At 51.2% G+C, this 15885-nt stretch overlaps 1 protein-coding gene across 1 annotated transcript in view; it reads right to left on the bottom strand.

The window, feature by feature from the left end:
- LOC144765655 (guanylyl cyclase C-like) overlaps window positions 1-15885 on the bottom strand; it is a 577462-nt gene that overhangs the window by 233484 nt on the left and 328093 nt on the right. The window contains exon 16 of the mRNA XM_078650332.1: window positions 6854-6940. Coding sequence (XP_078506458.1) covers window positions 6854-6940 — 87 coding nt within the window. The remainder of the gene's footprint in view (window positions 1-6853; window positions 6941-15885) is intronic.

The following is a 15885-nucleotide window of genomic DNA, read 5'->3' as shown; positions in this document are numbered from 1 at the left end:
TGAGACAATTTTGGGCAAATATGCACCTCATCATTAAAAAACAGAAAACAAAAGAATTCTATACGATAATAAATAACCTCAATAAAGGTAGCTTCAGATCAACTCATGCAAATATATCCAAGAACTTATGGGAAAACTATTTAAGTACACATTATGACATCTCAAAAAATATTTCCGAAATAAACTGTGTCAATCAAAATATGAGAAGTCTTATGCTAACACAAGACCCCTGGGGAAATTTGACATGGAAACGTTTAAAGGAAAAAACATGTTAAATAATGATAAAAGTCAAAGAATAATTTTAAAAAGCCGCACAGGTGGAGTAGCAGAACCAAATGGCCACCCACAAGCATTTTTTAAGGCAAATCCATTATATTGGTCAACAAAATTAATTCAGCTATGCAATCATACTTTCCGCATTCAACAAATAGCAGAAAGATGGTTGGGGATACTCATTGGAGTTATAGGTGCCAAACCCCTTCCAACAAACACATATGGGTGTGATATGCTACTGTGTAAACAAGCTGTCTTACTAAACAAAATGGTTTGTAATACCTACAGAAAAACTTTTGTCTGTCAAGAAATGCTTCTCAACACTGAATGAGATGGCAGTTTGGCCAGAGAATAGCTCGGTAAGCGTCATTTTTACAAGAATGTAAAGAATTTGGGGGCATATTAGCAAGGGCGATATCGCCGCTTTAGCTGGACTTATTCCCGCGAAAGGGGCAATATTTTTATCGCCCTATTAGCAAGATGTTGCTAACAGCAGTTAGCGACATCTTGTAGGTGATAGCTACAGGTTTGGGGCCCGCTTTGAATGTCAGCGATATTTATCGCTAATGACATGCAAAGTGGGCGTACCCAACCTGATAGCGACTGAAAGCAGTCGCTAACACAGCTATCGCCTATTAGCAAGGCAGGATTTCCAGCAATATTCACACATTGAGCCTCTATCGCTGGATATTTTATCGCTTTGGAGATAAACGTTGCTAATAGCATGTTATCTCTGCAATAATATCCGGCGATAAAAAAAAATGCGCTAAGCACATTTAGCGATAATTATCGCTATTTGTTGCTAATATTCCCCGTGAATCTTTAAGCGACCAAATATTGGATTACCATGCGTGGTTGGAAATAGACTTTGTAAACCTTTCCCAAAACATGTAAAGTACATATTGATGATGTATATCTGTGGGGGTTTTCAACATATGACTGAAATCCATCCTGGATCACACCAACTGTTAATAAGCAAGGACAAAATATTGAAAGAAAAATATCGACAGGTAAGTCTTGATTTTTTTCTACCAAACTCCCCATATATGTACCTACGCAGTACATATATCTTCAAGCTGCGCAGATATAGAGTTAGGAATACTAAATCTTTTCTTCCCTATTTGAATTTACCTTTCGATATTTTGTCCCTTGATATTCGGTCCTCAATAATCTTATATGACGATATTCTGGGGGTCGATATTCAGTAGTCCAATCCTCAAAGCCAACCGGCACGTCTTATGTACATGCCCCACGTCTCTCAAGAGCACAGACACCTGCTTCAACATATATTTAATCAAATGTATTTGTATTTGAATTTATAAACGTGCTTTATGCTCATAGGCTTCAAAGCGCTACCACCGGAAAAGAAGCTGCTAAAAGACGATGCATTTACAGAAGGGAGAATAGCCAAGTTTTCAGTTGCTCACGGAAGCACATGTGAGAAACTACACTGCCAATAAGGATTGGCAGTGTTTTCCACAATTTTGACTCTGCTACTGAAAAGGTGCGACCACCCCATCTAGACTTCCAGAAACTAGGCTTGATCACCCTCGTCAGAGTGGAAGATCTCGGCTGTCTCTTAGGAGGGTACCAGTGAAATACTGACCTCAGGGGTAATGGCTCCTGGATGTACAACGCCCGATGGACCATGCAGAGTGCTGACAGATAGTCAGTGCAGAGAGCGCAAGCCTTCCCTAACTGAAAGGCGCTTAGGTACATTCAACACCAGTTTGAATGACCTGAAGTTTATTGAGAGCTGACTATTAATGTTTAAATATAGTGCATTGCAGTAGACAAGGCGAGACGTAATGAGTACAATAACTACTGCTGTTCTGAGCTCCACTGGTATAAGAATGAAAAATCTTTTTCAAGACCTTGAGGATATAAAAACATAAACTTATTGTGCTATTCACCTGGGTTTCAAATGTGAACTTATTGTCAAAAAATGCCTCATAGGTTTTTAGCGGAAACAAGTGAAGTAGGTAAGGGGCCACATGTCTCTGGTCACCACATTTCCTCTAGTGAGCCTCATGTCAGGTGCATGAGCAGATTTTTTATTTGCATGCATGATGTGGGGGGACAGGTGGGCATAGTTGGGATGGAATCCTGAACAATGGGAGCCTCAGCATCCCAAGGAAGAGGAAGTCTATCCTAATTAAATGGAAATCTATACTTGTTGTCAGGCTTTAATAAAAAATGTAAGTGGTGTAAATAGTCATTTTAACATAGGTTTATTAAACTTCATGATAACAAAGGACAGAAGCTTGTGGGAAAAACACTAAAGTTTACAATGTCCTCTGAGAGGAAACTTTTCTGGAAACAGTATTATACTTTGTAGAAGCAGCTCATCTTGAAAAAAGCAGCGTCCAAGTTTCTTTGTTATCCGATTTTCTCTTTTTTAGTAATGAACCGTGGGGCATATTTACAAGAAACTGGCAGAGCACGCTGTTACGCCAAAATTTTGAATGCCGTCACTTTCAAAATGCTGTCATGCGCTGTATTGACAAGAATATGGTGCACCCCTGCGTTTCCCTAGCGCTGACTCTAAAGAAGCTGCCTAGCGCTTATTGTTTATGTGCAGGACAGGACACCTTCCTGCACATAAACAATATTTACAGGCGATTTGCTGTTTCTATATATGCTGCAGAATGCAGCACGCATGGATAGAGCAAAATACAAGGAGAAATTGCCTCATACCTTGTAAATTTGGGGCAGCATCAAAAAGCAATGGATATTGCGGCGGAACGCCCACTGTAACACCCATTGCACATCCCTTTTACGATAAGGGCTGCGCAAAAAGAGTAATTTTTACAAGGCGGCGTGAAGCCATGTTAAGTTGCTTAACACTGCCTTGTAAACAAGGCGAAGAACATAATGGCACCGGAACATTGGAAAAAGGACGTTCAGGTGGTGTTAACTCCTTGCAAATATGCCCCCTGGTCTCCCAAAACCTAGGAAAAGAGACTCTTGAGGAGACATCTATTTAACTTTGAAAAAGTTTGCTATATTGTTAATAGTGCTATAAATAATTTATATAATTTCATGCTTTTTAGATGAACCCAAGCTTAACATAGTTCTAGTACACTCATATTAAAGACCATTCTATGATTTATATGTTATATTGTAATGGTTTTAATTCACCAAATAATACGGTTTGACTGACTACTAATAAGCTGACTATGGGTATTAAACATTCCAGCAGTTACTGTATTTTCACCTTCTCACAAAAGCAAAAAAATAGAAAATAAGTGACACAACTGAAAGGTACGTATAGAATCTTAAAAACTAATAGCCAGACCTGTCAGAGGGATGGGAACACATAGATGGATATAACGTTTGAGCTATTTAACTAATCTGACAAGGAGCAACTAGCTACTGCTAGTGTTGTAAACAGCATCCTTGACCACAGTACACTTTTATAAAGATTAAAGGATTGCAGGAGTTTCCTGTTGTAAGACTGGATCCATGTATTCCCTTTTTATAGTTGGGAACTAAAAAAACAGAATAAACGCACACCATCCATAAATCTTTAAGAAATGGGGCATCCTTCAAGGATCATCATTTCATCACTGCAGTTTACAACATACTTGTGCATATTAATGTAGGATGAACAAGTTACTTACCTTCAATAACGCTCTTTCTGGTGGATACTCTATCTAACTGCAGATTCCTCACCTTGTGAGTTTCCCCAGGTGCCAGACTGGCTCCAGAAATCTCAAAAGAAGTGCTCCTTCATGTAAGAACGTCATGCCGTTTGACTCCGTGTTGACCCCATTCCACTCCAGAAGTGATGTCCAAAGCTTGATATAATGCACCATCCATGCACGCTGACTTCAGTTTCTTTCTTGAACTCTTTTCTGTCCTCAGATGCAGTCTATTCACAAATTGAATGAATCAGAGAGCAGATTCCTAAATTGGGATCTTTTTAGATGGAAGAGACCAAACCATAGAATGGAGGAGGTGGAAGAGTGATGAGGAATCTGCATTTAAGAGTATCTACCAGAAATATTATTACAGAAGGTAAGTAACTTGTTCTTCTGATGAACATTGCTAGCCGCAGAAATATGAGTACCAGATTTAAGTCTCATTGTGGCATCACAAAGGGCTTAGGTGGAAACATATGCTGTACACCTTTTATGAAATGCATCAACATTGATCTAACCAAGGACGGTTGGTCTGGCAAATGTGAAAAAAGGTGGAAAGGACCGACAGGTAACATTTAACTGTGTCCATAGCAAAACTTTGTTGGGCCAAAAACAAAGCAAGCAAACAACAGATCCAACAGTTTTGCCAGTAACAAGTCTAACACCAAACCACACACCCTTCATACACAGATTTTGTTGACTGACACCTGGTTCCAAAAATGACAATGATGACCTCGGGAGGAAGATCAAACGGGGATGAACTGTCTCTGTTCAGCCTCCACACATGAAGATGCACGTTGTGCAGGCGCTTGTTGAGGACCCTGGCCTGGTGCTACAACACGAGGTCCTCCTAAAGTGGTTAAATTGTTCCTGATCTTCAGACCTTGGGGTATGAGAGGTAGAAGAGGGAAGGCATATAGGAGTTCCAGTGCTCCACTGTCGATGGGATGCATTTCTGATAGAGAACCTTCTTGGGAACTTCAGAGAGCAAGAGTGCTGACATTGCATGTTCTCGGCAGTGGTGAATAGATCGAGCCATCATTTTCCTCATTGTCAGAAGATGCCCTGTGCTACCTCCAGGTGTATTTACAATTCGTGATCTGCAATGTGCTGCTGGCTGAGTTAGTAATCCCTACCATTTAAAGATCTTGCCAAGCAGTGTACAGTGAGGGAAATCCCATGGGAATTCAGCAAGCTCCAAAGGTGTAAAGCCTCTTGGCACAGGACCAAGGATCCCACCCGCCCTACTTGCTGCAGTACCACTTGGTAGTGGCGTTGTCTGTGAGAATCTGCTCCAGCTTTCCCTTGGTGGAGGGCAGGAAAGCCTTCAACATCAAACAAGTTTCTCTTAACTGCGGCCAATTAATGTGGAAGAAGGGCTCTAACAGAGGCCTCTAATCTCCACCTCTCTCAGATGACCTCCCCAACCCAGTAGCAATGCATTTGTTACCACCGGCAATGCTGAGAGGGGGGGGTACAATGTGAGTAAACAGGAGTGGGCCCTGACGCTGGTCCATTTGCTGGTCAGCAACCACCCTTGCAGCTCTTTTGCAGTCTCCTCCGACACCTGAATGGAATCTGACAGGCTCCCCTGGTCCTGGGCCCACTGAGACTTCAGGTCATGCTGAAGAGTTCACATGCACCATCTGCCATGGTCAGCAAGCAGGATGCAAGTGGCTAGAAGGACAAGAAGCCTCAGAGCCATCCTCAGTGAAACCCATGATAAAGGCTAAAACATCAAGATCATAGCTTCAAAAGCACATTGTATCCCGGATGACTCCAATGATGGGGAGCCTTTTCAAAGGAGTCAGGTGTGATTTTAGCAGGTTGATTTAGAATCCCAATGATGTCAAACGTTTACCATCACCTGGAGGTGATTTGGGACTAACTGGGGCAAGCCCGCCTTCAACAGCCAGTGTCGAGTTAGGGGAAGATTAGTACTCCTGGACTCCGAAGATGGGCAGTGACTGCCACGTCACCTTTGTGAATACCAGGAGGGCACTGGTGAGTCTGAAAAGGAACAAGGAAAACTGAAAGTGCTTGTGGCTCACCTTGAAGTGCAGGTAGCATCAGTGGGCCTGCAGGAACGGGGATGTCAAATTAAGCATCCTGCACGTCTAACACCACCATCCCGTCTCCGGGATCCAGGGCAGACACATCCTGAGCATTTTGAATTTGTTCTTGCGCAGAAAGGTGTTGAGGGTGAAGATCTAGGATAGGATGGAGGCCTCCATCCTACTGGGGCATAAGAACGTAGTGGGAATAGAATCCAGTCCCCACCTCCAAAGCCGGTGCCATCTCTAGGGCCACAATGGACAAAAGAGCCTGCACTTAAACGGGCAGATGGTCCTCTGAGAAATGGTCTGACGCAGGTGCCAGGTGCAGTGTGTGACAAAGAACTGGCACAGCATAGTCCTGCCGGACAATTTGCAGAACCCATTTGTCAGATGTAATGTGTTGCCACGAAGGCAAGATTGGCTGATCCTGCCTCCTACTGGATGGCTTTGTGCTGGTAAGGGCACACTAAAGGGGCTTGGAGGTTGTGGCCAGAGGGGTAGAGGCTTGAAATGAGATCTTCCCTCGAAGGGCAGGCTGTTGGGCGCATGACCTGACTTTCAAAAGGGCTGGGAAGTCTGCTGTGCAGGCAGTGTAGGTTGACATTGATGATATGCCAATCCACAGGCAAATTCCTGAAAAGGGTAAAAAGTTACTTTTAAGAGCATGTATTAATAAGATACTGTCACACATTTAAATACAAATAAAAGAGCCAAATGTAGTCTAATTCTCTAAAAGGCTCTAATAGACAACAATTCTAACCATTTAACATTTGTTTTGTCTTGGCAACACACCTCTGATCATTCGCCATCTCATAAGTGGTAAACCACCATCAATGCAAATGATGTGGACCCCTACCACCCATTTTCCCTGGTACAAACCTTGGCAATGTCGTACAGGACCGATATTTTAAACTCCCAGTCCATGAAGGTGCCATCGGGATATGAAATGTTATCATTCAGGACATCCTGAGAGGAAAGAAAACATAATTAAATATGCCCTTGATACCACTTCTGGGTTTTGCCAATTAATGGGTCACAGGTTCTTTTTCCAGGCACATCAATCAAGTAATCATAAGAATGTTCCCAGGTCTTAAGATTAAAGTAAATTCCCTGCCACTAGGAAGTGTAATGGAGATAGCAGTCATCTCAGTTCCTTTTCAGATCTGAGTTGACACAACAGAGGTGCCCAAAGCAGTAAAGGCACAAAGGAAGAGTGAAATGGAAAGTCATAAAAATTCTATATGTGACATGGAGAGAAATATGTTAATTGATTTAGGTATAGCCATGGGATCCCATCTTGGAGAAGTAGGTGTAGGATTCTGCAGGTATTTCTAGATACAGTTTATAAACAGAACGGGCATGGTCCCTACCCTGGCATGTAAAGGTGAGTTTAGCAGTATGCTCCTGATTTATTATCATTGGCTGTGGCAATGCTCCTCAGATGGACTTCTGTCCTCCTGACTGTATTCACAGCCTATCTAAGACATTCAATGAGTGATTGAGCTAAGAAGCAGTGCAGTAAAAAGTGTGCCCCCAATGCAGCTATGATGGGGTGTACCAGTGCTTGTGTCATTGGTGGGCTGCCTGGCATGTAAGGTGCACCAAAACTGCCAAGATATCAATAGGCTTCAGCTAAAATGCTGCATGAGAAACACAAAGATATTTTGGTTGAGGACAGCTACCCAGAAAAGCTTGGAATGGGGCTTTGCGGGGGGTGGCCGGCCGGAGGGAGGCTTGCCACCCCGGGGAATTTGGGGCCCTGGGAGGAAGGGTGGGGGGAAGAATATGGACGGGGACAGGAAGAGCTCTAGGACTGGTTGGGCTAGTTGGTGGGATTTGGGCTCTTTTTGGGCTAGTGCCTTTAAGAGCGGCCATTTTGGGTCACTGTGCACCATTTCGTGGGACAGTGACCCAGCAGCCGGGGGGCTTGTTGATCGTTGTCTGTAGTCTCGTCGTGTGTGCGGTAGCAGTTGTCTGGGCGGGTAGCGTCGGGTTTCTAGGGCAATTGTTGCATGCGGCGTGAGCCTGTAGGACCGGGGTGCCCAGGGTCGGTTGGTGGAGCGGAGAAATTTGAGGCGGTGAAGTGGACGGCGAGGGAGCGTTACCTGTTGTCATGGCGGCGGAGGCGATAGCTGATCCCCGTGTGCGCGAGGCCCTACGCCTCTTGGGGAAGCTGGCAGGACCGATCTCTTGAGAGGCAACGTGAGGGTAAGGCCACCGCGGCGCGCTGCTGATGGCGCCACGGCGGCGGTAGCAGCTTGTGAGCTGCTGCATTCGCGGGTGAGGAGGGAGGAGGGGGTGGGGGCGAGGGGAGGAGCGGCGCACAGAGGCGCGGAGCGCGGTGGCGGCCAGCAGGCGGCTGGGGCGCCGAAGCGAGGAGGAGACGCTAGGAAGAAACGCGGCGGCCGGAGGAAGGTGCCGCTTAAATTTGTCGATGGAGCGGGGGGGTGGGGGGGGGGGGGGCGGGGAGGCGAGCGGGAGGCAGGTGGGAGACGCGGCGAGGGGAAAAGGGCGTAATGAGGATGTGAGGGTTGGAGGGGCCCAGAAGTCGAGGAGGAGTGTCAGGCTGGGGGGGCGCGGGGGGGGGACGGGGGTCACTTACCAAGTGAGCAGGAAGGGGGGGTGAACTGGGGGGGGAGGGGTTGCCGTGGTGATGCCTGCAGGCCAGGAGGGGGAGGGTGGGGGCGGCCCGGGGCGCGGAGGGAGAGGGGGAAGCAGGGGGGTTGGGGGGTGGGGCGGGGGTTTCCCCACTGCTGATTGAGGAATCGGAGGAGGAGGAGGAGGGGGAGGGGGCAGGGGGGAGGGTGTGAGTGGGCTGGACTGGGGTTCATCCTCAGGGGAGGACATGGTGGGGCCGAGTAGGCCGGTGTCGCCGAGGGGAGGGAGGGGCAGGGGAGTGGAGGTACCAGGGGGTTGCGGGGCGGAGGGGGGTTGGGGGAGGGGAGGGGAGAGGGGGCATTTCGGGGGGAGGGGGCATGTCGGGGAGTGGGGGCACGGGAGGGGGGATCGGGGGGTAGGGGGGCGTGGGGGTGCGGGGCTTGCGGGAGTGGGGGGGTAGGGGGTGGGGCGGCTCGGGTGATGTGGGGGGTTGGGGTGGGGAGGGCGACCGGCGCGGCGGGGAGGGCATTCGGCGGCATGGGGGAGAGGTGCGCCAGGATTTTGGGGGGGTGTAGGGGGTGATTTTGCCTCGGCATGCTGGACTTCCCCGCTTTTTTCTTGGCAGGGGCAGTTGATGAGGGGCTCGGGTGAGCAGCATGCGGCTCCAACTCGCCGAGAGGATGGGCCGGCTCTGCCTAGTATGGGCGGTCGCGCTCCAACGTGGGACCACGTGCGTGCTGACAGCGGATGGCAGGGACATAGGTCTCCAACGCCACCCTCCCGATGGGTCGATCCGGCCGCCGGGGGACGGGGATGGAGCGGAAATTTGGCAGGCTAATCTGACTACCAAGCAGAAGATAGGGGAAGGGTGTGTGTGGATTTAGGGACACTGATGACGGAGTGCAGGGACAAGGCAGGTTTGAGTAGGGTGCAGGTAGGAGGGGTCTTGGTGGAGGGAGATGGAGAGCTGGAGTCGGAAGAGGAGGGGAAGCTTCGGAAGGGGGAGGGGGAAGCGAGTAATGTTGTTGACAGTGTTTTACAGGTACGCCCCCGGCAGACGGTGCCGCGAGTGACGGCCCCCCCAGCGGACCTGGTTAGGCGGCGGGATCCGGTGAGGACGCCAGCCTTGACGCCAGGTAAGACCGGTGCACGATTGGGGAGTGGCTTGGGCGGGCCTCATTGAGGCCAGGCGGCTGGGGGTGTGGATGGCGGATGCCAGGTGTCAGTGGGGACGGATGCTGGGGGGGGGGATGAGGTGAGATTGGTGAAGGGCAGGTACGTGATGGATGCCGGGGTGTGTACGGAGGCGTGGGGTGATGCGGCGTCGGTGAGCGCGGGGACGGGAGAAGCTGCGAAGTCCGGCGGGTCGGCGGCGTCCAGCGCCGGGGCGAAAGAAAGCTGTGAGGTGCCGGTCAGGAAGCTGCCGTACATGGGGGTGGCGAAGCCACTGGGGGCGCATTTATCGATGGCGACTCGAGAAAAGATCTGGAAAGGGGAGTATGTGGAGATTTTGAGGTTGCTCCACAGGGAGTTGATGGCCAAGGAGGGGTCGAAGGAGGAGGAGCAGGAGTTGGCGAGGCGGCCTAAGGTGCCGTTAACCATTGAAAACTGGTCGGCGGCTTTCCTGATATATGCCAGTGTGTACTGTGAAAAGTACCCCGACAGGGCGGTCGCACTGTTCAAGTATATGGACGTGGTGCGGCGGGCGCAAGTGACATACGGAGTATTGGACTTGGCCCTTAGGGCAGGTTCACCCCTAATCTTTTTGCTTTTATTTATGAGCCTGTGTAGTGATTTTTGGGTCTCTGCGCACTTTTTCCCTGTGCCCCAGAGTAAAGTGCGTGCGTGTAGTATGCCTGGCCTGCTCTCCCATAGGAATGCATGGGGAATGTGTGTGTCCATGTTAGTTCCTGATGCGTGGGGAGTGCAGGCTCGAGTTTAGTATGTGTGAACTCGTGAGAGTGAATGCTGCGCGATGGTATGTGCGGCTTGTATGTGTCTAGAAGGGAAGTGCTACTTCTGGACATTGATGTATGTGTGCAGTGAGGGTGCTGGAGCGTGATTGGCTGGAGCTGGCTGGCATGCCAGGCTCCAGGAAGTCTGGATGGGTCTGCCCGGTGGTGAGTGTGAGATCAGCATGAGTGATGTGTGGGAGGAGTGCACCTGGGTCCTGGATGGGCTGGGTTTTTCCCCACACAATGCTGGCTCCGCCCCCCTGTGATTTGTCTAACGACCCAAGCCTCCCCAGTGAATGAAAGGGGTGGTTGGGCCATCATGGGTACTCCCAAGCCAGCTGCAACTGGTTTCCTCCCACCCTGCACCCTGAAGACAAAGGAATTTACAGTATAAGAAGGGGCTGTGTCCCCTTACAATTTGTTCTCTCTTCTGCTTTTGGATCCTAGCTGAGGGGGCTGCTGCTGCTGCTGCTGCTGGGGCCAGGAGGACCGCCACTTGGACTGTCTCCCTGCCTGGAGACCCAGTGTGCTGGCTCTGGCCCAGCCTTGCCCCCCTGCCTGCCTCCAGACCCTGCTGGAGCTTTGCTTTTGGCCAGAGCGCCTAGAAGCGCTTTATTTTCTCCCCTCAGCGCTGGGAGCGCTTTGCTTATATTTCTAGCGCTGGGAGCGCTTTATTCAGCCCCTAAGCGCTTGGGAGCGCTTTGTGTGCAGCCGGTGCCCACCCGGCGTCTGCCCGTTGTGTTTTGCCGATTTTCGGCATAGCGAGTGCTTACCTCGCTTTATATTTAATTGCCAAGAACAGGTGCCCACCCTGTTTTATTTAATTATTTAGCGGCTGCCCACGCCGCATCCTTACTCCTCCTTGGATATTTCACGGGAGCCCACCCCGTGTAAACCACTGCGCCGCCATTCTCCAGCGCGTCCCGAAGTCAGGGGCCTGTCCCCAGGGCCGCGCTGCCATAGGCGGCCCGAGGAAGAATTCCCGCGCTGTGATTGGTCCCGACCTCAGGGACTCCCGTCGCGTCATCCCGGGGCCGCAAAGGGATTGGCCAAGCCTCGAGGGCTTCCCCGTGTGCACCCAGGAGACAGCCAAGCCGCCCATAAGGAGAGCCGACCGAGAGTGAGGACGCCGCCGGAGCCACGAGGAGAGGGAGCTCCCGTCCAGCGTCCCTGAGCAGCCGGTGAGTGTGGGTGGGCCTCGTTGGTGCTCCTGGGCGACCCCCATTGCTTCTATGAGCCCGAGAGGCTCCAGGCATCCCGGGGGTGACAGAGCGGCCCCGGTTGGCAGCGGGCCGCTCCGACGTCCATTCCGAGTCCACGAAGGACTCCAACAGCCCAGCATTCGTAATTAGGAGCCCCGAGGCTCCTAGGGGCAAGCTGTTCATCGAGCCCGAGAGGCTCTGAGGTGCCATTTCTTTCCTTCCGAGTCCACGAAGGACTCCAACGACGCCCGCAATTGTGTGTTGAGCCCAGAGAAGGCTCGAGGGGGCAGTTCTTTGTTGTGTGAGCCCACCTTGTTATTTAGAGCCCAGCGAGGCTCTTGAGAGGGCATTTCATCGTTTTAGAGCACTGAAGCTCTTGGGTGCCATCATATTCGTTCAGAGCCCAGAGAAGGCTCACAGCGCCCACATTTGTTTTAGAGCCCCAGAGAGGCTCTTGGGCGCCATTCCTGTGTTCTTGAGCCCACGAGGCTCCAACGTTGCCCAGCATTATTTACAACTGTCCAGCACTTAGTGGACAGTTGCTACGTTTAGGTTTGTGTCTGTGCTGCCTGCGCAGCTTCCCTGACATTGAGACTCAGGGCATTCCAGCCCTTGCGAGGCCAGTTGGCCTGGGGGGACAATTCTAGTGTTGTGCTACGTGCACCCTGCGCAATTTATGATTTACTGCTTATGTGATTTCTGTGCAAAAGTTCTACCTGCACCTCTGAATGTGTTTTAATGTTTCATGTGCAATTGTCTATGTTATTACCTTTGCTAAAAGTGACCTGCTTAGGTGATTCTTTATGTTTTATTCCCCTTTGCTAAAAGTGACCTGCTTAGAGGAATGTTTGTTGTTACCTTTGCTAAAAGTGACCTGCTTAGGTAATTGTTTATGTTTCATCCCCTTTGCTAAAAGTGACCTGCTTAGAGGATTGTTTATGTATTTCCCTTTGCTAAAAGTGACCTGCTTAGAGGAATGTTGATGTTTTATTGCCTTTGCTAAATGTGACTTGCTTAGGTGATTATTTTAGGTTTCCTTCCCTTTGCTAAATGTGACTTGCTTAGGTGATAGGTTTTCCTTCCATAGGTCCTGATGATAAGGTCCTAGTTCCCTGCGTGATTTCCCTACAGTGTTTAGGGTGGCGTAGGAGGTATTTTCCCTTTACCAGTAGTTACTGGTTGTATGCTACATTTACTATTTCTGTGTTACAGTCATTATATGTTTATGTGCTAAGTGTTATACCTACAAGTGCTATTTCTAAAAAGTGCATACCCCTGACAGTGGTCCAGGTGGCCCTGTCCTGTACATAATCCCTTGTAAATCTTGCCCGTGCCTGTTGGCACATTGTAAAGTGTGTGTGTTATCTAATGTGTTTTTTTATTATAATACATAGGCTATTTTTGATGTAACCTTGTGTGGAGTTTCCTTTGTGGGGGCCTAGGGTGTTGTCGCTGGGGTGCGCGCGCAAACGCTTTACACATCGCCTCTGAGATTAGCCTTGCTGCTCGCGCCACGTTACCTAGAGGGTGAGCAGGGGTTATCTTGGTGTGTGACTCCCTTGCCCTGACCTTAGAAATGGTGATCCCTGACTGACTCTGGCGTGAGCTTTGGCCGGCCAGGGGTCCCGTTTCTAACACGGAGGTAACGCTTGATCACATTATGACGAGGAGTTTAGGGCGCGCATGGCATCGGATCCGGAGGCAAAGTGGGGGGAGTTGGATGCAGACTTGTACCAACAGACGATGAGTGGGGCGAAATTTGGCCGCACCATCTATACGGCCAGTGGTTTGCCGCTGGCGCCGCCCCCCTTTTCGGCCCGCCCCACCCGTGGGGGGTGGGGGCGGGGGGATCTGGGAGCATTCACAGCGTCGGGGCCTGCTGGGACTTCAATAAAGGTTCCTGCCTCCGGCAGGTGTGCCGTTTCCGACAAGAATGCTCCACGTGCGGGAGACGCCACCCGGAGGCGCGCTGCTGGGGGACTGGGGGGGGCCCCGCTCAGGGCCAGAACCCGGCTCCCGGGACCAGTAGGGGGAGGGGGGTGGCAGGGGGGGAGTCCCCCGGGAAAAGGCTCATACACCGGTTAGGCTGGACCGACTGGAACCTCTTTTGGAGGCTTATCCGTGGTCGGATGATGCGGCCGTGCTGCGTCGGGGTTTCAGGGAGGGTTTTCGGTTGGGCTACGAGGGTCTGCGGATCGCTCGATGGGCGGAGAACCTGAAGTCCGTGAACGCGCACAGGGGTATCGTCCGGGAGAAGCTTTTCAAGGAGGTGAAGGAAGGGAGGATGGTGGGTCCTTTTGAGGAGGCGCCATTGCCGGATTTGATCATTTCACCAATCGGGGTGGTTCCGAAAAAGGAGCCGGGTCAATTCCGGCTGATTCAGCATCTCTCATGGCCGGAGGGCACGTCAGTGAACGACTTTATCTCAGCGGAGTTGGCGTCGGTGTCATACTCGTCCGTGGACGTCGCGAGGAGGTTAGTGACGACGGCGGGCCGAGGGGCGCTCATGGCAAAATGTGATGTAAAATCGGCTTTTCGGTTGCTGCCAGTACATCCGGCAGATCATCAGTTGCTGGGGATTCAATTTGACGGGCTCATTTTCGTCAATAGAGCGCTTCCCATGGGGTGCTCCGTGTCGTGTGCCTTGTTTGAGAGATTCAGCTCATTCTTGCAGTGGGTTTTTTCCTGGCGCACAGGCTCTGAGGCGATAACGCATTACCTGGACGACTTCTTCCTGGTGGGTCGACCCAGTTCAACGGACTGCCAGCAGCGACTGGACAGTTTTACGGACCTGATGGGTTACCTGGGGGTTCCTTTGGCGCCAGAGAAGACGCAAGGTCCCAGCACGGTGCTGTCGTTCCTCGGGATAGAGCTCGACTCAGCGGCCATGGAAGCACGCCTACCAGAGGAAAAGCGGGCGGTGATGATGGACCTGGTGAAGGGCATGTTGGCCAAGCGAAAGGTGACGGTGCGAGGGGTGCAGGTGTTGCTGGGGCATTTGAACTTCGCGTGTCGCGTGGTGCGGGCGGAGCGGACTTTTTGTCGACGGCTGGGGTTGGCCTTGTCCGGGTTGACGCTGCCCCATCATCATGTGCGCCTGTCGGCGGGCTCGAGAGAGGATCTGAGCATATGGCTGGCTTTTCTGGAGCGTTTTAATGGAGTGCCCATGGCGCCCCCGGAAGACTGGGAGTGAGACGTGACGATGTCGTCGGACGCGGCGGGAGTCGGAGGTTTTGGACTCTACTGGGCAGGCAGGTGGTGCGCGGAGCAATGGCCAGAGCGGTGGCAGGCGGGGGCAGGAGCATTGCGTTCTTGGAGCTGTTCCCGTTGGTGATGGCTGTGACAGTGTGGGTGCAGGAGTTGGCGCACAAGCGTGTTCTGTTCAGAGTGGACAATATGTCGGTGCTGCAGGTGGTGAACCGGCAGTCCGCGAGGGAGCCCCAAGTGTTGAAGCTGATGCGTGTTTTCGTCTTGAGGTGTTTGGAACACGATATTCTGTTCCAGGCTCAACATGTGCTGGGAGTGGACAATGACATTGCGGATGCTTTGTCTCATTCACAGTGGCGGAGATTCCATGGGCTAGCCACGGAGGCAGCAGCGGACAAGACACAGGTGCCGGAGGAGCTGTGGTTGGTGGGAGAGCGCGGGTCGTTCAGTTGGTGAGGTCGTCCCTGGCAACGTCCACGTGGAAGAGTTATGAACAGGCCTGGCTCTAGTTTCTGCGTTTTGGAGCGGTAAGGCAGTAGTGCAAGTGGTGTCGGGAGGAGCATGTGGTGCGGTTCATGCTGGGTTTAATGGACAAAGGACTGGCGAGAGTGACGATCGCGGGGAAACTGGCAGGGGTGGCTTTCATGGGCAAGCTCTGGTGGGGTTATGCTCCGTCGGCGGGTGAATTGGGGGGGCGTCTTCTGGAAGGTTGGGAGAGGGAGAAAGGGGCTCGGGCGCGGAGGAGGCGGCCGATTACGGAGGCGATGTTGGTAGGTTTGGTGGGCCGTTTACCGGTAGTGTGCAGGGACCAGGCGGAGACGGTGTTGTTTTCCACACTGATGTCATGGATGTTTTTCGGAGCATTTTGGGTGTCGGAGTTGGTCGGTTTGGCAGGACGTCCGGGGTTGACCTGGGGGGAGGTGGAGTTGCGCGGCCGGGAGGTTGCGGT

The sequence above is a fragment of the Lissotriton helveticus genome, chromosome 1_1 (assembly GCF_964261635.1).
Source record: "Lissotriton helveticus chromosome 1_1, aLisHel1.1, whole genome shotgun sequence".
Classification (NCBI taxonomy): Eukaryota; Metazoa; Chordata; class Amphibia; order Caudata; family Salamandridae; genus Lissotriton; species Lissotriton helveticus.
This window is presented reverse-complemented; position numbering and strand designations above follow the sequence as displayed.